Source organism: Pleurodeles waltl, chromosome 10 (genome assembly GCF_031143425.1).
Source record: "Pleurodeles waltl isolate 20211129_DDA chromosome 10, aPleWal1.hap1.20221129, whole genome shotgun sequence".
Taxonomy (NCBI): domain Eukaryota; kingdom Metazoa; phylum Chordata; class Amphibia; order Caudata; family Salamandridae; genus Pleurodeles; species Pleurodeles waltl.
The window spans coordinates 972,607,187-972,629,194 of record NC_090449.1 but is presented as its reverse complement, the minus strand read 5'-3'; the positions used below and the strand labels follow the sequence as shown (position 1 = coordinate 972,629,194).

Genomic DNA, 22,008 nt, shown 5'->3' with positions numbered 1-22,008 from the left:
CTTTAGTGACAGAAACCTAGCTCTCCTTCAAAAGAAAAGCAATCACTCAAAGCCCTACGAAATGGCAAATGTACAACCAATGAACCCAGTCTTTACATAACAGCAAGGAGAACAATAATCAACCACTGAAGATAATACAATTTAATGGTAATGGATGTGTGGTGAGGAAGGTATTGGGAAATTGTTGCATAATTTTGACACAGCAGGCAATGAGTTCTGCTCCTGGTAGAATTATTACAGTTGGGTGATGAGTCAACTGAGATGAAAAAAGGCTTATGTCCTCATTCAACAATTCGATTGAAGAATAAGATGTCTTTGAAGCATACAAGTGGTCAATATGTACATGGGGAGGAGATTAAAGAAGGTAGACTGAGGTAGCACACTGGTTTTGTGACTGGGTGCAGGTTTCACCTAGAGCTAGAAAATGCCAGAGTATAACTGAGGAAACAGACAGGGTTATATCTGACAGCCTCAAACAATCCTCCTGCCTGGGCCCAAAAAGCCTTCCAGCCTGTTTCCAGAGCATACCTGCGGAGGAAGCTGCACCGAAACTGTTTCAGCCGAAGAGGAGTGCTAGCCCAGAAGGTGTGGCCTTGTTCCAGGAGCTTATTGTGGTTCAGAATTCTCTGCTTAGACATCAATGTCATTCTTGGTAGGTTTAGGCTCACTAAGACACACATGTATACAGTTTTCCTCTGGTACTTTACCAAAAACCTGCTTCAGTTGCCCTTAGCACCAGGGAACAAGTGAGGCAGGGTGCTGGCATTAAAACTTGATGGGAGCTCTGCATATTCTTTAGAGATGTAACATTCCAAATTAGGACATTATTACTTGTCAATTTAAGCTTTTAAACTGTATTACTGTTCTACAAGCTGAAGGGCACTGTATACAAAAAATTATAAACATGAACAAAACATTCCAAACAAAGAACTTAATTAGAAAACTAGGCCTGGGTGGAGGTTGCGGACTTCTGCTATGCAGAACACCAGGAAGTGCCAAAAAAACTCCATCATGCTGAAAGGGTTCTGTGTGCGGTGCAGGTTGGGTAAGTTGCACTGTTTGCGCTATTTTTCAGTGCCAGTTTATCCCACGCTGTAAAATCAGCGAAACTGCATGAAGTGGAGCTCTAGATGGTGGTAACTTCTTTTTGCCGCTCCAGTAGATTTTCTACTCTAGCAGCAATTTCCTCAACACGAGCAGCAGCTTTCTTAACGTGAGTGGTAGCGACCTGCTGCGACCTCCCACTTTCAGAAATCTTGCTCATGAACTTAGTGATTTCTCTTGCTTGCACTCGCCAGCTTAACGTTAGGAAGCCACCTGAGCTAGAGAAAGCTTCACTGAGTTTTTCCAAACTTGCCCTCTGCACAGAGTGGGGGAAACTCCACAAACTCCACCAGCTGAGCGAAATTCTTCACCCACCCCTAAAAAATACCCTTCCCCCAAAAACCCATACCCACACTAAACCCTAACCCATTCCTACCCTAAAACGTAAAAATTCCCTATCCACCAAATAACCCATACCCACCCTAAAAATACCCTTACCACCCAATAACCCATACCAACCCTAAAAGTACCCTTGCCACCCAATAACCCATACCAACCCTAAAAATACCCTTGCCACCCAATAACCCACCCTGAACACAAAAGTGCTCCCTTACTTATATATATACATATGTGTTTAAAAAAAGTATGAGAAAGCCTTTGTCCAGCAAATGACAAAACTATGCTAAAAACATCCGATTACATATTTGTTCCCATGGGGAATGGTTGCAACATTTGGGTTACCGTCAGTTGGCACCAGACATCCCTTGCAGTCCTGGCCATTTCTGAAACCAAGATACCTAGGGGAATCCAGTTAGGTACGTCCTTTGTGGGCCCAGCACGTATGGGTCAAAAACCTAATTTTCCACACATCAATGAGAGAGAAATTTTTAGTGCTTCCAGACAAAGGCAAAAGGCCTACCATTCTGTATTTGCCAGGTCTGCAGAGAAAAATTAACATGTACATGCATGGGTAGGGCTTCCACATGGTCAGGAACAGACAAAAACTGTAATCATGTGAAGGTCATACTGATCTCGCATGGTCTAAGTTAAGACGAGGTTCTGCTTGGTATATTAGGCCCACCCACAAATTTGTAGTACCATTTTTATTGGAAGAAGTGTGGAAAGCAGGAAAGTATTACTTTTGAAGTTGGCAGCAAGTTCCAAAATGTTTTGTCTCATAAATAAGAAAACTGAGGGTTTTCTCCCCATACTTCAAAATTTGCAGGGCATTCTGTGTAAGAAAGCATACTGAGACAAGTTTTGCCTGGATAACTATTGTGGTAAAAATATATAGTGGCTTTGAACAAAAATCTCAGGAATTTCCAATATAGTACTCAACAAAGATGGCAGGCAGGAGAAACCTCAGTACTTAAGGGGGTAAGATTTTTGACTAACTTATTAGAGAGAAGATTTAGGCGAAGTGCATTGGTATTCCTTGTCCTTCTTAAGACATACATGCATCACAGCATGTCACATTTCAGGAAGCCTAATGACCTATATGCCAAACCTGGCCTTCCCTTTATTTGCCAAAAGGGCATGTTGTTAATTAGGTTTACCATGAAAATCTGATGTACCCATTTCCCTCTTCTTGAGTGTGGGCCTTGATAGGCCCTTGGTGCAGTTTTGTTCGTTTTCTATATTCCTCCAATATTAGATCAAACATTGCTTCCCCACACCAGTGTCTGCCTGGGGGAGATGCCACATAAACCATCCTAGGTGATTACTGAGCTCTCCAAGACAAGACAACTTCCTTAATGCTACAGCTATCTATTTATATGCCTTTTAAAATGTTGCAGTATAGAACAGTGGCATTTTTTGCAATTTTCATATAGTAAGTGAAAAGGTACATTAAAATCGCTGAGCTTGGTAGCTAAAAAGAAAGGATACAAAGAACAGCAAGACTTGATGATGTTTGATTGCTCCAATCAATCCAACTAAGGCAATCAGGAACAAGAAGATTCCCACGCCAACTGCCACGCCGACCACACGAAAACTGGAGATGAGGCCAAAACCAATACCCCACGCTGCAATCCCGATCAACAGCAGGCTGACCATCTGAAATGGAGAAACAAAGGAGGAGAAAATTATGTCACATACGGATGTGAACAGTGTAGGCAGACAGGTGACTAACCACTTTAATGAGGTAATGCTTGAGTAAACATATAGACATTAACAAAAAGAACTTCTGTCCAAACACCGCAGTCCCAGAACGGTTTGTGCATCACATTATATTCTAATCCAGCAAGTTCTGACGTTAATGAAAATGTGCACTTCAAATTGGTCTCTTCTACAATTAGTGTGAACCAAAACTTAAAATACAGACGTGGTAGTAAAAGATGACAATAGAATAGTAGACTAAACTGATATGGAGAGTATCTGCCTGGATATCAACCCACCATCCTAAGCATATGAAATGTGAGGACTGGCTGTATTTACATTTTACAATATCACAAACCTAGCTTCTCTGAGTCTGCCAACCTGTTCAGAAAAACATGAGGGTCACAAGATGTTCTGATTTAATTGGTGGGGGCGTGTGAGGACAGCTTGGTGAGGAAGGGATGGTGTAAATGTTGGTCACAAAGTAAGCTGTGACAGTGCAGGGTGTAGAGACATTATAATAGCAGTAATGCAAGTTACTAAAGAGTTTAAGATAGCATAAACTATGACATCTACCATCATGTACAAAAAAAATTAAGAGCAATTATATAGAATAACATTTTTTAATGGTGAACGGGTTGCGAAACACAAATAATAGTCCATTAGAAAGGTTTCTAAAAATGTACATTAAATTCCCCACGGCAAAAGTTCCACAGTTACCTGTGCCTGTAGAGAAAGATGGATCTCAGGCATTGGATGAGTGGTCTAGGACAGGCCCAAGAAAGCTGTAAGAAGTCTGATTTGGACAAAGTGAACTGCAGGACTACTGCAACTTTCCTCATTGCAATCAACAATAAAAGACACCCCAAATGGTGGAATTTTATCAGTAGCACTCTTAGATAGAAATATGTATCATCTCAATGCTAATAAAGGATACCACACCAGTCACCACAATTACTTTGTTACATAGTTATACATACTGAAGAAAAGGGGGGAGGGGTTCCAGCCTTTACTTTGTGAGCAGCAAATAAGTTAAAAGTGTATACATTCTACAGAACGGTAAAGGAGCTAGCCCACAGGAAGCTGACCTCTGGGACTTTCGCTGCATAAATTAACACAGCTACATTGCAAACCTTGTGAAATAAAAAGTGTTTGACTGAAGGAAAGAGGGTTGCATTATACAACTAATGCAATGGACCTCTTCGTTAAACGTTCAAATACACTATAATACGAGCCACAAAAAGAGAATAGTTTGACCTTAGAAAAGGCGACTAGAATGTAAACAGCGAGTAGGTGACTAGAGTTTGCAAGCATAAATTAAGCACACACTAGTTTCACAGAAAATACTGCAGGCACTACCGTCAAACCAACAAACATTGTTTAAAGCAACTGTTCAAGCTTACAACGACTACCTGCCCCAAACCTGAGAATTCACAGACAGGAGTAGAAAAGAAGCGTCACGAGGCATCTGAATCATTGCACCAACAAGCATTGACAAACCAGTGGTTCTAAATATGTGAACAGCAAAAGATGCCACAGCTCGAGCACCATGTTACTCAATGAAAAAAAAATAGATGGCTGCAGTGCAACGATCTCGCTCTCTCTAACAGCAAACCCAAAGTGCAACACAGGAGGAAGCATGCTTCCTGACACACGGAACTTTAATGACACAAACAGTAAAGCATGGAAAGCAGTGGTGAGTACTGCCTGGCGCAAAGATGACTAGCTGCCCGTGCAGCAGCAGTGCGCCGCTCACAGACAGAACACTGACAACGCTTATTTGAGTGCAGGCTCCATTTTAACAAAGACAATGCAAGCTTCCCTCAAATACATATTACAGTAATGCATCTTTACATTTTTCCTAACAGAGCAGCGCATTACACGGAGAAGTGCAAGCTTACTGCACAGAAACAAAATATATCCAGAGCTTTCAGCAGCACTGCAATCTTCCATCAGAGACATTGAGAAAGAGTGTGGTTGTAGTCAACCTGCAATGTTTCACTATATACTCTATGAGGTGGATGTGCAGTGTGTGTGTGTGTGTGAAGTGGGTATAATGTGATGGTGGGTAAAATTGTGATGTGTTGCAGTGTGACGATGTGTGAGATTGTTTGAGTGCAATAGTGTGTGTGAGTGTTGGTGCTTGCTCCTGGGATGGTATTAGAGTGATGGCAACATGTCTGTGTGACTGTGATAATAACTGTGTGGGTTTGATGATCTGTCAGTGTTCTGTTGTGCTTGTGCATTTATTTGGAAACACCCTTTACTCCACAGTCTTTAGAACAACTTGCCTCTACAAAAAAGTTTATCCATGCATAATCCTTTATCAAAATGCCTTTACTAAGCATAAATGGTAAGCACAGTTAAGTACGGCAAGGATATAATTAGTAATTCTATTGAGGTGTGGGATGTTAAAAATATTAATACCCCTATAACCTGAAATATTTCAGTATTATTAAAATTAATCAAAATGAAAAATATTTTTTTTAGGAGTGCTAAGTAAGGTATATAAGCATTATGGGTGGAAAAGTATTAAAACTCTGGTATAAAATACAATACTTAGGTAATAATGTTAATACATATTTTATATCTATTTAAATTTTAAAAATTTGCAAATTAGTTTTATGGAGCACGATGTAAAGGATATAGGGTTTATGGAAGGGGAGGTGTATTAATACTCAGGCATTACTTATAATAAGTAAGTATTAAAGTGTCTAAATACTTTACATTTCATTACATTAAAAGAATACGGTTCTACAAATATGAAAAGTAAAAAAAATTAGGAGTGGAATATAATGGATATATGTGTTATGGGTAGGACGTGCATTAATACTCTGTCATTATATATGTGATACATACTTATCTGTTAAATAATTAACATGAAAAATAAAAATCTAAAGTAGGAAAACACTACAATTAATTCTAAAAAGTACCAATATATTAAATATAATTATAAAATATGTGTTTGCAATCAAAACATTTGAAATAAATGTTCATAAAAAATGCAATAAAGACATTAACATTTAAAGCAATTACCTTATTATTACTAAGGTGTCTGTGCATAGGAAAGGGTGATGTGGTGCAAATTGGGTTTCCGTTCGCGATTGTGACTACAGTAAATGGGATAGCATGGTTGGCATAAGCGTCTGTGTGTCAAAAGAATAGAGGCAGGGGCACATATTTCAGTATCTCTTTGCTACAACAGTACAGAGACCTTTTGAGCATTTTTTGCACTGGACTCATTCATGTACAATAAAGGAAAAAACAAGAGTGCTGGGTAACTAGTCTGACAATAAGTGAATTTCAAGGTTCACACCAGGGAATAGGCACATTTCACACCACATTGCGATTACTTCCTTGGGCTATGTCGCCTTTCATTTAATCTTCAACGCAGTTTCTTAAAGTATTTATCTACATTAGATTGAATAAAGAGATTACTCTGTTTTCTTTTCCTCACATCCAAAAAGAAGAATACCCTCACTACTTTGGCCTGCATAAAATTAAATGAGATTATGCAGTTTGCCAAATCACAACAAACCACAACATTTAATTTGCGCTTTTCAAATGAATATTTGAGTCCAAGAGTAAAATCAGCCACCAACATGTTTTCAATGGTGACAAACTGGTACAATGGGAGATGTGTATTGGCTCAAAAATCGGGGGAAAAAGCAAGAAAAATGTGGCAATCAGCATGTGTCTTAGGGCCTGATTGAGAGTATGGCAGTCCATGGACCACTCTATCCATGGTGGGGGTCCGACCGCCACATCCTTGTTGGTCGGACCGCCAGATTAGGATTCTGGTGGACAGACCGCGCCAAGACCACCGCCGCCGGCAGGATCATGGATCCCGACAGGTTGGCGGCCGTAAAGGTCATGCTTAAGCACAGCGATGCTGATCACGACTTGCCTTTCCACCGGCTTTTATATGGTGGAGACCTTACCATGAAAGGGCTAGCGGAAAGGCAGAGGCAGGGCTAAAGAGGGACCCCTGCACTGCCCATGCCCATGTTGCATTGCAGGGACCTCCCTACAGGCACACTCGGAATGCGCACTGTCTGCCATCGCAAAGAGTGCGCATTCAGAGTGTGCTGGCAGCACCAACAGTGTGGTGGCATTGGCCTTGGCTTTCCCTGAGAGCCATAGCCAATGCCACCATAATGTTTCTGCCGGCCAGCCCGGCGGCAAGTTCATAATACAGCAGTGGGGAGGCCGTCAGTTTGGCAGCGTCCTTCACACCACCATATTGGCAGTCCGATGGTCGGACTGCCAAACTCCTATCGAACCTTATTCTTTCACTGGTTCTCTAGGATTCAACATAAAGGAATAGAAAGCCTGTCGTTTTTTTACCCCACATTCAGGCCCTGATTTCGAGTTTGGCAGCCAGTAAAGGCCACCCACCAAACTCCAGTGGTCAGGTCACCGCCAGTGTGGTGACCTTCCCGCAGCCCCTATCACGAGTTTACAGCTGGGTCTGTGGGTGGTAACAGAGTTTCTGCCCGCTGGCCCAGCAGGAAACAGCCCACAACATTTCTGTTGCTCGTAATCGAGCCAGCAGCAATGTTGTGGTGCTTAGGGTGCTAAGCAGACAGTGAAAAGTGCAACGGGCCCCCATGGGGCCCCCGACACCCCTCCTCCGCCAGCTTTTACACGGTGGTGCAACCGCCATGTAAAAGCTGGCAGAGAGGGGACTCGCAATCCCCAGGGCAGCGCTGCCAGCAGCGCTGCCATGGCGTATTAAGACTGGCGGCACCGCCAGGCCGCTGGCTGTTGAAAAAGTAGTGGTGGCGGCGGTCCTGCCATGGCACGTTCGCCACGTCATAATGTGGAGGCCGGACCGCCACACTGGCGGTGGTCCAACCACCACCGCGAGGCTGGAGGTCCTAGGACCGCCAGACTCGTAATGAGGGCCTCAGTCTATTGAAAAGAAATAAAATGGGTGCAAATGCTGCAATTTAAAATTATTGCTACATGTTTCTCTTTTCTGCAATGGAGCAGTATAATGCAATGTTATTTTATAAAAAAATATAAAAAAATCATGTTGTGTAAGGAATGGACATTATCATAAAATAGTCGCTTTTATAAAATTCTACTCTCTGTCATATAAGTTAGTTTTGATAAAAATGAGAGACGACAAGGGGCGGAAAGCAGAGCATCAACAAGGGGCGGAAAGCAGAGCATCTCTATTAGAATCATCTGCAGCGCATCCCACTTCAGCATAACAATGTGCAGTTGCATACTACACAAGGCTGAACCACTAAGCATTACAATGTCTGGAGAATTACATGTTTAATTTAAGACTGTGGTGTTTTGTATCACTTCTAGGGTCAAGTCAAATCTTCACCAATGCTACTGTAATATGCGTCAGCAGTCTAGTCGTGTGCTTCTGGACACCAATATACCATAAAATAAACACTGGCAGAGCTAATAGGTCCCGCCTTTGTAATGCAAGAACCAGATGGTGGTGTTGCCAGTATTGGTCTGTAAAGCATTGTTTAAAAAATAAAATGGAGGAAAATTATGGAGGAAAAGTAAACATATCTTATGTGAGGCTAAATTGGCAGGGTTGTTTGACTTGGTGGTACTCGTCTGCAGCCAAATTCTGTTTCAAAATAGACACTGACAAAAAGGTAAAAGAAAAATTTGAATATTCAAGTTCAGGGGAACAGTTATAAATCATATGCAAAAAATACATTAAACTGACATGTAAATGAAGAATATGACAACTCCCAGGCACTAGAATGCTCTCGTGATTTAGAGGGCATATTCATTCAAGCATTTCTGTCTCAATGCCTCATCACAAATAATTCTTGATACACTTGATCCCAAAGGACACAGCAATACAATGATAAAGACGATGAGTAGGAGGTAACAAAGTTAGCCTCAAATAAAAGGTAAAAAAAAAAATATGAATATTAAATCACTCAGCCTTACTGCAAATCTCAGGCTAGGCTTAACATTCTTTCATCTCAAAACCAATACCCACAGGACAAAGCTTCTCAATCAATTTAAAAGAAAACCAAACTGAAAAACTAATACACTCAAAAGGCTATTTCTTCCTAGAGAATTTCAACTTTATCTGAAGAAATCAAAAAAGGTGCTTAGTGAAATAAAATAAAAATTATAGACCTGAAAACTGTAAACATCCCATCCTCCTCTAGAGCTATAAGCATCTTAAACTTGTCAGAGCCACACATCTGGACACCATAAAATGTGAACTTCCTATTGCAACAAAAAGTCAAGCCATAACCATTAACATTTCTTGCTGCGCTTCCTCCAACTTCAACATAAAAAAAAACAAGACTAATACAGCGAAATTTGGAAAAGGCAACAGAAGAACCTGTGTAAGATTCACCTAACTGTTCTTCCCTTGGTACTGTCCACTCACTCACCTACTCTAATAAATCGTCAATAGCAAGTAAGTCAACCAATAGGTTGTTTACAACTCTGCCCTACTGAACATAAAAAAATATACTCAAATAAATACTTTTCTTACCAATCATGTAGCCCTAGCAAGAAGGCATATCAGAAAGCCCCTGATGAGCAAAAAGTACTAGACTGCACTAGATCCCCAGCAATATGGATTTCAATCAGAGAACAGCATTCAAACCACCACAGTAAATAAACTGAGTGATAATCCTTTAAAAATCAATGATGGCAATATCTCCTTCGTGACACAACTATATCTCTCTTCAACCTTTACAACAACCTATGGCAGACTTCTTTATATCCTGGAAAAGTGCTTAGGCTTCCAAGCCAGGTTAACCGATGGGATCAACTCCTTTCGCACCTACAGAAAACATATCACAAATGTACAAACAGAATCTTCTAGCTGTTGACTATGCAATGCAGGGCTCCTAATCACTGGTTTTGAACCCCAAGATGTTAATTCACCACACTGAGTGTTTGAAATCTTGGAGAAGGCGAGGGTTACCTTCCATGAGAAATCTGATGAAATCCAAAGTTACTTAACATTCCTCCCATCAAGGACCAAATTAAATTATGGAAAGTGGAAAACCTCATAAAACTAAACACTGACAGAAAAGATCAATCTCCAGCTACACCTTCAGATGCTCAGGAATCATTCCACCTATAGCCTTCAAATCAACCATTCTTTCCAGGTTCGGACCCCACCCTGTGACTGGAAAGGTGACCTTATCTAGAGTCCCTGCCAGTAACCTCAAATCTCCTGAGGCATCCATCTATCAATTTCCCCCAGTCAACCTTCTCAGGCAAAAGCTATAACATTACATTCATCTTAGAAGATCTTCACTGGTTGTACCTAAAAACCAGAATACAATTCAAATTGGATAATGTAAACAGATATCCCATGTTTACATGCCCCTCTCTATATCAAAGACACTCAAATAATCTCAGTAGCTACAAGATCATATATGGTAAGTTCACCTTAAAACTGCAAAGTGCAAAACAAACCTATCAGTCACAGAGTCCCCCGTAAAGACAGACTACATCCATCTGGAACTTCCATCCATCTGCACTATGGAATCCTCCTTCTCTAGGCGCCATAAGAAAAAACTCACTCACCTCTATCCTAACAATACTAAGAAAATGGTGTCTTGACTGTGTAAATTCACACCCTCAACTTTTCTTCCACACTAGGTTTACTTCTTTAGCACCACTCCGAATTTCTACAGTTTGTCCTAAAAAAAAGTTGAAAATATTAATAAAAGTTTTCCTCTGCCAACTGAATTTCAGGTCATATGCGAGTCCCTGCAGAACCCTCCTGCTTCCATTTTCCATTTTGTGGTAGTATGCTAGAGAGCTGCAAAGTAAATATATGCAGCATAATCGAACAAAACATTTTTTTTTCCTTTGGCAAGAATACGTCTTTTGCTTAGCTTGCGTTAGTTATGAAACATTCCTTGGCCTCACTACAGGTACCATTACAACTATAAGTTTGCATTTAAATATGGTGGTCCAATTGTATGATTCTTTAGTCTGATAAGAAAAGGACTCCCTATCTCGGCAAATCTGGTTTTACGGTAGACCTTTGTTTCGTGCCATGCTGGGGTCAGGCTGACCTCTGAGAGACTTCCCAAAAAGGGAAACCGATCCAAAAAGTTTAGCAGCCTTTACATACAGCAGTCGTCTACACAAGCTTTTATTTGTAAGCTGCCTTGCTCTCTAGAAAAGTGGTAAATCATTTTCTGAAGGACAGAAGATGGAAAAGTGAGCTATAGAAAACATCTTGAAACTCCCACGGCATCTGAACCTCCTTGGGGCATTTCCCGCCTCTGAGTGTCAGCAAACAGGGGATGAAAATTACTGTGGCATCCCACCATCAAGAGGTGAGCTTGCTAACAGCTTTGAGCTCTGTGGCTCAAATCTATTCAGTATTTTCGCTTTGTTATGAAGGTTGAACAGTCCTCATTTGTGAGTGAATAGCTCTTCATTGAGCGAAATCTCTTGGCAGACTCAACTTGGCCAGTCACCATATTAGAGAATAATATATTAGGAACTCCTTCTCTTATTTTTTTGGAAGGTTTCACTGCTGTTTAATCAAACCCATCACGCACAACAGAAAAAGTAAATCGGAAGCTGAAAAACAAGTAGAAGGATTAATCGGCGGGTAACTAAGAGACCCGTCCGAAAATGCATAACACTATAATCAGGAAATTACATCCATTAGGGACTTCCTGCTTTTTGGAAATGAAAGGAAAACATTAGAGTCATAATATCATAGGAAACAACTTGCAGAGGGATGAGCACTAGAGTGAAGAAATAACACTAAGTTTAACAACATTCCTTGCATAACCAGGAAATCCGGTTTGTCTGGTACAAACACAAACCATATTTCATTCTAAGCACATAAAGGGACTATATAATTAATATAACCTTGGCAAGCACCGGACTCCTCTTGGTAGACATACAACTTTAACCCGAAACTAAGGTTCAAATCATGTTTCTCGGTCTATTAATGCTATGCTGCAAACAAAGCACTCGATTTTGCATTACTAGCATCTTGTTATCCTGTTTTGTGTTTTCTATAATTTAACTAGGGGTCGACATGGCTATATTAAGATAGTTTCTTGGCATCTAGTGATATTGTTTTCGATTTGTACTAACTTGTTGCTTTAAAAATGTGTGATATTCTCATCTTTTGGTTACTGTTGCATGTGTCTGTATATTAAAAGATGCCCATAAAATGGTTGCTCTTTTGATACAAAATAACTCTGGCTGACATTCTACCTTATTGAAACTGCAATGACTATGTTACAGTGTATTTTATCTGCTCGAGCAGGCTAATGCAGGGTCTTGGGGCTGTGGGACACCTATTTTACATCACAATCTGAACATCTGATGTCCTAGTTTGTGCGAAGGACAACAATGTCATTTTTGTTATTACTGAGCTTCCTGTGACTTTGAATCATTGAAAAGCCAGAACGCATAAAAATAAATAAAAAATAAAAAATAATAATATAGGGCGCCCAGTGGACAACCTTTTATCACATGACCAAAACAAATTTTAAGAATTAGCATGCCTTTAACATTTGGGAGTCTTAGTAGCTGGTTGTTTTTCCTGGCCAACAATCGTGTTTTATAGCTACACTGAAAAGTTTTTTTTTATTTTTATTACAGATGTTAATCAAAACCATCAGAGTGCGTACATTCACAGTGTGTTTAATTCTTTGACGTCATTGATGGTTTATGCCTATGAGACTACACATTGTGAACTCCTCCAATTATGGTGGAATGACACACACCTGCGGGAGCATTCATGCCTGGTTAGGAATTCCCCAGTTCTTTATTACTTGGGCAAGCATAACAAACAAATCCCAGACCCATTGTAACTTTAAACTCACTCATATCACCAATGTTTAAGGTAGGGTAAGGGTTGAGGCCAGGGCTAACTCCTAGTAAAGGCAGGAAATTAAGGATATCCAGTCCACCATATTAAGATTCCATTACTTCCTATCAACATCGTAATATGGCAAAGAGGATATCTGTCATGTTTGTGATGGAATAACCCGTTTGCCAAACTCTAAATTAGGCCCCAAGTTTTAAATAACACTGTTTTAAGGAAAGGGGGCATAGGAAAGTCATGGGAGAGAACAATTTACTTCACACTTATAATCCACAGTGATTACTGAGAGAGCAGCAGGCAACAGTTATTAAGGGAAACCTCAGGATATAAGTTTAATATTAAAATACCAAAATCATAACCGAAGAATTGCCAAATTTCTAAGACTCTTAAATGGTTACATATTTAGGTATCAATCAATACAATGAAGATTATAAACCTACACTAGAGAACTATTAAAAATCGTTTTGGGACGAATGTATTAACACAATGACGAGATGGGAGCATCTGCAGCTTCCAATTCTGATCCAATTAAGATGATAATTCTGCCCAAAATGCCCAGTCTCGTTAGAACACGGAACATCTCCATCCCAAATTATTTCTTGTGTGCCTGAAGTTAGCCAGTTCATAGAGGAGCAACACAAGCTATTCAATACTTGCAATTGGTATTAGAAGATGGTGATTTGTCTGCAAAACTGCAGATTTTAACATTAGGCATCGCTGAGTTCCATAATGGTTAAATTGTTTAGATGAAAGTGTCCTATTGCTTCAATGACATAAGATAATGTTCTCAATTTGCCCCCTTTCTCCTCCTTTGATTATAAAATCCAGGGTTCATCCCTGATTTTTTTTGATGCAACAAAATAGAGGCCTTCTTTAGGATCGCTAAACACAAATATATTGTCAGAAAGTGGATTATTAATTTAGGAAGGGGGTTCCCTTGTCAAGTTAACAAACACACCATAGTTAGGTTTAAAAATAGTTCTGAATGAAGCCATGTTCAGCCCTTGGTAGCTGTGGCAAATGCAGCAAGGAATTTTCCATAAAGAAGCATGTTACATTCAAGATCTACCAATAACGTTAGAGTAAAAAGAAACAAACACAAAACAAATTCCCAAATCAATTAAGAGAAGAGAAATATTTATTAGGAAAACGACACCAAAACAAAAATCAGACAAGGGAACTGGAGTTAGGAATTTGTAAGGATTTAAGGCAAAAAAAAAAAATCAATGAAAAATATTGGTTTGTGGTTAATTAGGACCTAGGAGCGTTTTCAGGAGACCAAGTTCGCTCACAGGGTACGCCAGGCTGCTGTTGCCAGGCAGCACTCCACAAGAAAGGATAGCTACCATAAAGTCCTACTTAACCAATTTTCAGAGTGGCGAAAAGCTCTGAGTAGGACCAACATGGTTTTCTAGCCCACCCTGCCATAGGGAAAGCCTCAATCTCTAGTGTTGGTCCTGCATAACTTGACAAAATTACTGAGTCACTAAATCCCACTTTTCCCCATTTGTATGGAAATGTCTTCATGGCCACTGTGCAGCTCTTGGGTCTTCAGGGTAGGCATCTAAGTACTAGTGTCTCTACAGCCATGGCCAAGCCAGGGTCTAAATCGCTCTCATCAGTTGGGCCTTTTTGGATTGATAAGCCCTTCAGTTTGTGTGTGTTTCTGGCATAGGCAAGAGGAGATAAACCACTTGACAACTGCAGTTGCAGTCCCTGGGTGCAGAAGAGGTCAAGAATCCATCGAGGCAGTCAGAGAGTCTCCTTTATTATAGAGGATTACTTTTTTCTTGCTCAGAGAATGTGGTGGTGGTGTGCCACTTTCATCCTGTGCAGTAGTAGTAATTAGAGAATTTCCTACACAGACCCTGACTGCCTTTCCACACACTATGCCCACCATCGTTTTAGCAAGTCCTCTTTGTTGTTTGTAATAATTTCCAGAAACCCCAAAACCAAATGGCTGCTGTCACCCTCCTCCTTAAGACTCTTTGATCCTCTCCTAGCCACTCATCTGTTTAGATTAGGTCTCCTCAAATCTGTCAGGGTCCAAATGGGCGTATGCTCCTGCTGGGGTTAGAGTCAGAGACTCCAGGATGGCCCTGGGATCTAATGGGAGCAACTCCTACCAGTTCCATTTGGCACTGCCAGGTCAAAGGAGGAGGTGGTAAGGCTGTCCTTCGTCTTACCAACAATGTTTGTCCAACTCTTACATGGCTAATACATGTTAAGTAACCTGCTGTTGACAACACCACTTCTTACTCAACCCGTAGGCAAGTTCTTGTCTTCTGGGATCACAGTCACCAACCCAGGACTGCATCCTAAGTTTCTAGTGGTGACCTGAGAGGCAAACTGGTTGTAAACCAGTTTTCCCTCAGGCAGAACAAACTGCATTTTCTAAACACCACTTTTCCACTGAAATGATCAAACTACTTTCAGCATTAAATTATATTTCTAAAGTGAAACATCATTTCTGTAGCATTTTCCTAAGCAGAGATATAACTGGGTCTGGGGGTGGGGGAGTCATATCAAGTCCCAGAAATGCATGAAAGAATCATTATTTGAAAGGAACTTCCTTCTCCAACATAAATTTGAAGCACTTAACAAGAGTACGTGGAGCAGGACAATCCAGCAATAGATCAATTCTTTGAGAAGTTGGGGGTCAATCTTTTATGCCTTGAAAGAACAGTTTCAAATCTCCAACCATGTAATCTACAATTAGCTGTAAATGAGACCTATTTCTCCTCAAATCATTGTCCAGCTTGGATGTAGAACCCTCCTCCTCTTAGTCACAATAGTTCCCCCTTATTTAAACACTTCCTTAAACTATGAGTCCATAATGCACAGCGATAAAAAATGGGTAACCAAGTGGCCAGAATTGTTCACAAAACCATATGTGATGAAGAAAAGATATAAACAATTAGGCTGTTTTGAATACATTAAAATATTGGCTTCGGCACTATCAAAAAATACAGGGGAAGGGAAATGGGAGCCTGGTAGACAACAAACCCCAAAAGTCTCTTTCTTTGCCCTAGATGTAGTGGTGAGAAAGCTGATAAAATATATATGTCTGTGTCATGTTAAACAGTCTAAGTCTATTGGACTGGTATTTTCAATGTATTGGCAAGTTTAGGGTTTAGTGGACAAAGTAATGCTCTAGTCTTCCTGGCTACGAGGGTACCTCCATTATTACAGCTCACCTTTGGATAAATCTTGATCCCCAATACATACAACATGATTTGAAGAAATGTTTGTGATTATTTGGATCAGCTGCTCAAAAGAACAACTGGGAGGTTTCAACAACTTAACAACATTTGATCTTAAATTCAAGACAGAGATCAACGCAGAACCAATATAGAAAGACATACGTTTAAACTATGGACTCGTGATTCACGGGAGGGTGAAAAATGGGTGAAGGAAATTCCTTTGGGAATGAAACTGAAAACTATGATGGACTATCAATGTACTCGACAGGTGAGATTTTGTATCAAGGTACATCACCATTACATATCAGATTTTAAGTTAAATTAAATTAATGAAACTGTTGTTTGTCCCGACATGTTAAAAAAATAATAATAATAAAGAAAGAAAGGAATGCCACCATTGTTTGTCAGCCAAACAAGAAGAGCGACTTGGAGCTGCAACCTTAGAAAAACTTTCTCTGTTTAAAACCAAACATGCAAACCAGAAATACATTATCGGACATGCATAATTAGTTACCCTTCCATATTTTGTGCGCAGACTTCCTTTCTATAAGACTACCAATATGAGTGATTTGGTGACCCCCATATGCAAGGAGAGGGCCTCTGTGGACTAAGCTGTGCATCGAGTGCCATGCAGGGAGAGCCTCACTGCAGTGACCCCGTATGCCAGAGGGGGTTACCGCAGAAGTGCCAACACTTGTGAGAGCCTTCACTGTGACCCCCATATGTCAGGAGGCGCTGTTGTGGTATTGGTGATTGCACAGGAGAAATCTACACCTTGCCAGTGACCCCTAATGCCAGGAGGAGCTTTTGATACTTAGTTTTGCCACGTTCAGGCCTTCGCCAGGGAAATTTGAAGCTGCGACCTGAAGGTCAGATTTGTGCAATATGACCTACTCCCTTGACTGACCCCATGGACTCTGGAGTACATGCATTTGGAATATCAGCCACAATGGAAGATGAGAAGTAGCAAGGTAAGTTGTGGAGCAACTATTTATAATGTGCATTCCCTCAGACACATTTGAAGTATGTTGAGAAAGAGATCAGAAATCCGGAAGACGGTCCTTTTTATTAAATAGCCATAGTTGTGTCTCTTTCACTCTGGGGCAATTATTGATGTTTGTCCCTTTTTGGCAGGTCTACTCGTGTTGTATATGACTGAGAGTGGGGCTAAAGTTTAAAGAATGGCAAGCTTTGGTAATGGCGAGTTTGGACACAGAATATTGCTAGCGAGGTAAATCCCTTTTTGGGAGTGTGCCCCTAAGTCACTGTTTGATATATATATTTTTTTTTAAAAAAGCAGTGCTTGGACTTGCGGTCTGCCCCATTATAAAAAAGTGTTTGTGCTCACGTAATATCGTCAACTGACAGCTCTGTGAAAGTGCTCAGACTACAACGTTTTTAGCAGCTAGGATTTGTGCTTTTTTGCATGTAACTCTCTGAATAAAACTACGAATTAGTAGGGATAGTGGACAAGGGGCCTGAATCTCTACAAGATCTACACTTGTGAAGCACTGGAAAGGGGTGCAACGAGGTAAACATTATTGGCCTGGAGAGTTTGTATTAGGGATGTACGGATCAATGGAGTCTTGCTGTGACATTAACCCCATCAGTCATAAACATGTGACTAGATATTGTGGGTGACAGGATACAGTGGCCTCCTGGTGATAGGTATGTCACTAAATACAAGTTGTGTGGGCATGCATGGCATGTGTCCTTACCTGTCTGAAAGAAGGCATGTAGCTCTGTTGGGAAGGTTGATGGGAGTGGGACTGGAGCACTGGGAGGCCTCTGAGTAGCCGTGCGCTATATACAACTGCAAGAATAGGATAGAATAGAAATAGAACAAAGGTGGTGTGAAGGTTTGAGCACCCATATTATTAGCATGTGTACCATGGTGAGCTTTTCTAGTTGTCAAGGGTGCTGGCTTCACTGTGTAGTAGTATGTGAAGCTCTTTTGACACTTTTCTTCACTGCTGTCCCTTTCTAACCTAAGGTGGTGGTTCAGTCTAGGTCTTCTGAGTGTAATAATTGTTATGGAAGCTATGCTCAACAAAATGTGGAAAGGACCCTAGAAATGTTTAAGAAACCTTGTACCCAGCCAGAATTTATCTGGCTGGGTATAAGGTTACTTATATAGGTGTGTGGTCTGGAAGAAGGTGGTAAAAAGTATGTAAACCCACCAAAACGTGAGCTGACAATTTCAACTCAGTTTGGGACACCATAAAAGAAGGCGACGGAAGAATGGACGTTGTTGTTTGGGTGTAGCTCTGAACTGGGGTTTGTGTAGCATGTATGAGGTGTGGTATGAATGGGATGGCAGGTATGAATCTGAGACACGACTGGAAACTGGGGCTGTGATGTTTTAACAGTATTATAGATATTGTATGGTTTCCTGTAAAATCTGCAAACAAACAAAAAAAAAAATTGTATGACAATTAGAAATTAGGGAAATCACTACAAGTATGCTGTATATGTGCTAATGTTTTTGACATCATGTGAAACCAGCATTTGCAATGCAATGGGCCTTGCACTTGCTAGAGTTAAAACTAGTAGCATTGTAAACTCCTAACCGGACTTTTCTTGCCACATAAACGAAAATGAAAAGTAAAACAGTTTCACAAAAGCGAGCTGACGGCCGCCATGAGCGCAAAGAAGACACACAAAAGGAAACAGAAGTTAGCTCACATTGAGACTTATTGGCAAAGGTGCAATTATCCATGTAACTGGCAAAAGTACAAATATCCATGTAACAGTGTTGATGTCATGCAACGCACTTGACTACTGCCCAGCAAGATTGCGCTACCTACAAAATAAAGACAAAAAGTAGTCCAGAAACCATACCGAAAACGTGGAGCCTTGTATGTTTTCAGTAGTTGGCCGGTGCGCTCGAGGCGGGCTAAACACACGAAAAGGCATGACTTATGCATGGCTTTCACTAATTAAAATTAAGTGAATGTTAAAAGGCAAGCCCACAAACCAATAAAACTGATGGCGCAGTTGAAAGCCCACAGAGAGATTACACCAGGGATGGAGTGCTTTGCGCGCTCGCCCCCAAAAATGAAATACTAACTACAGAGAAAGTTTAAAGAATTAATAAAATAAATAAAAACGTTTTGTAAAGTGATGTCATTTGTGATATGGGTCTGTCTACTTAGGATTAATTTCTATTGTGAGGAAGGTATAGGTTAAGCGGAATCATTTGTATTTTGATGGCACACTGGGTAGCAGCACAGAAAATTAATTAGATACCTGCATTATACCAACTAGAACTGTGATCCTGAAATTGTTATTGAATAAAACATTACAGCATCAATACCCATGGAGACTCTCCACTTATTACATAAGTAGGGCTGTAAAAAAACTAGTAATGTAAGTCAGCCTGTTGTTGCAGAGTAATTCATAAAAGTATGCCTCAAGGTTGCTACTCCAAGTTTTCAAAACTGTTAGAAATGGGGTCTTTTGTTGGCAGTCAGGTTACGCCCTGTCCAAGCAAAGACCCTCACTCTAGTCAGGGTAAGTCACACACAATCCAAATTATCCTGTGCCCACCCTTTGGTAGCTTGGCACTGAGCAGTCAGGCTTAACTTAGAAGGCAATGTGTAAAGTATTTGTGCAAGAAATCATGCAATAAAACAGTATAACCACTAAAATAGACCACACAGTGTTTAGGAAAATATAGAATATTTATCTGATTAAATGCAGGTCAAAACAATCAAGATTTGATAAGTATACGTGACATATCACTTTAGAAAATGATAAAAAGTCTTTAATCTTTAAAAAGCAACAAGCGTCTTTTGCAAGCACAAAGTATCTGGTTTGCGTTCAAATTCTCGGCAAGGGATTGCAGAGGAGGAGATGCGTGGAAAACGGGGGAGGTGTGCGTCGGTTTCTCCGGGAGCACACAGACAAGGCATCGGTAATTTTCCACACAGGGAAGGCTTTGCATCAATTTCCGGCACGCTGACTTGGATCCTCTTCGGGATGTGGGGTATTCGGACACCCCAGGGATGATGCACAGAAATCCTGGGCATACAGGATGAAGTCACAGGAGCTGCGTCGATCTGGTGGGCGATGTGGGGAAATTTCTGTTGCACGGCAGGCGCTGCATCGATTCTTCTCACAGGAAGTCAGGCTGCGTCATTCCGGCTTAGCTATGCGTCGAAGTTCCGGTTGCAACGCTGGCACTGCATCGATCTCCACTCGGGGAGCAGGGCTGTGTCGTTCTGGTTCGGCGTGCAGTGACTTTCTCACCGCGATGCAGGCTGTGCGTCGTTTCTGGCAGGCTGTGTGTCGAATTTTCACCGCACAAGGAGTTCTTTGCAGGAGGAAGTCTTTTTGGCCCTGAGACTTCAAGGAACAGGAGACAAGCTCTATCCAAGCCCTTGGAGAGCACTTCTCGGCAGAGCCAGAGGGCAGCAAGGCAGCAGGGCAACTGCAGGGCAGCAGTCCTTTGCAGAAAAGCAGTTAGGTGAGTCCTTTGGGCAGCCAGGCAGTTCCTCTTGGCAGGCTGCAGTTTCTGGTTCAGAGTTTCTTCATCAGTGGTATCTTGTCCAGAAGTGTCGGAGTTGGTAGGGTCAGAGGCCATGTTAAAATATCCAAATGTACCTTTGAAGTGGGTGAGGCTTCAAAGAGTGACTTAGAAGTGCACCAGGTCCCCTTTCAGTGTTATCCTGTCTGCCAGGGTCCCAGTAGGGGGTTTGGCAGTCCATTGTGTGAGGGCAGTCCACTATCCTTTGACATGTAGGTATCAGGCCCTCCACCCTCCCAGCCCAGGAAGACCCATTCAGCATGCAGATGTGTGCAGGTGTGACTGAGCATCCCGTGTTTGGGGTTGTCTGAGTGAAATGCACAAGGGAGCTTTCACGTAACCCAGCCAGATGTGGATTGTAAGGCACGGAAGGATTTAAGTACAGAGAAATGCTCACTTTTTAAAAGTGGCATTTCAAAAATAGTAATATTAAATCCAACTTCGCCAGTCAGCAGGATTTTGTATTACCATTCTGGTCATACTAAATATGACCTTCTTACTCCTTTCAGATCAGAATCTACCACTCAAACAGTATATGAAGGTAGCCCTAATGTTAGCCTATGAAAGGAGCAGGCCTCACAGCAGTGTAAAATGAATTTAGGAGTTTTACACTAGCAGGACATCTAAACTACACAGGTACATGTCCTGCATTTTGTCTACACAGCACCCTGCCCTATAGGTTATCGACGGCCTACCTCAGGGGTGACTTATGTGTAGAAAAAGGGGAGTTTTAGGCTTGGCAAGTTCTTCTAAATGCCAAGTAGAGTTGGCAGTAAAACTGCACACACAGGCCTTGCAATGGCAGGCCTGAGACATGGTTAAGGGGCTACTTATGTGGGTGGAACAATCAGTGCTGCAGGCCCACTAGTAGCATTTAATCTACAGGCCCTGGGCACATACAGTACACTTTACTAGGGACTTACACGTAAATTAAATAAGTCAATTGGGTATGATCCAATGTCACCATGTTTTAAGGGAGAGAGCATATGCACTTTAGCACTGGTTAGCAGTAGTAAAGTGTGCAAAGTCCTAAAACCATCAAAAACAGTGTCCAAAAAGCGGAGGGAGGCAGGCAAAAAGTTAGGGGTGACCACCCTAAAGCTGTCAGGTCTAACAAAAACACTGCTACCCATCTAGCTACCAAAACTCTAGGCTTTGATTACAAATTCAGGGCTAAATTCTGAATCGCCAGCAGAAGTTTACACAGGGACTATAATTCTAAATCGCCTGATATTTTTTTGGGGTCAGTTTTTACCCTCAGTTCTGGAATGTCAAACTAGTCAAACTTTACCAAGGGCGAAAAGGTCCATAAA

General features: G+C 41.1%; 1 protein-coding gene across 1 annotated transcript in view; it reads right to left on the bottom strand.

Annotated features, from left to right (window-relative positions):
* TSPAN13 (tetraspanin 13) overlaps positions 1-22,008 on the bottom strand; it is an 84,474-nt gene that overhangs the window by 27,767 nt on the left and 34,699 nt on the right. The window contains exon 2 of the mRNA XM_069211811.1: positions 2,932-3,099. Within this exon, the coding sequence (XP_069067912.1) occupies positions 2,932-3,099 (168 nt within the window). The remainder of the gene's footprint in view (positions 1-2,931; positions 3,100-22,008) is intronic.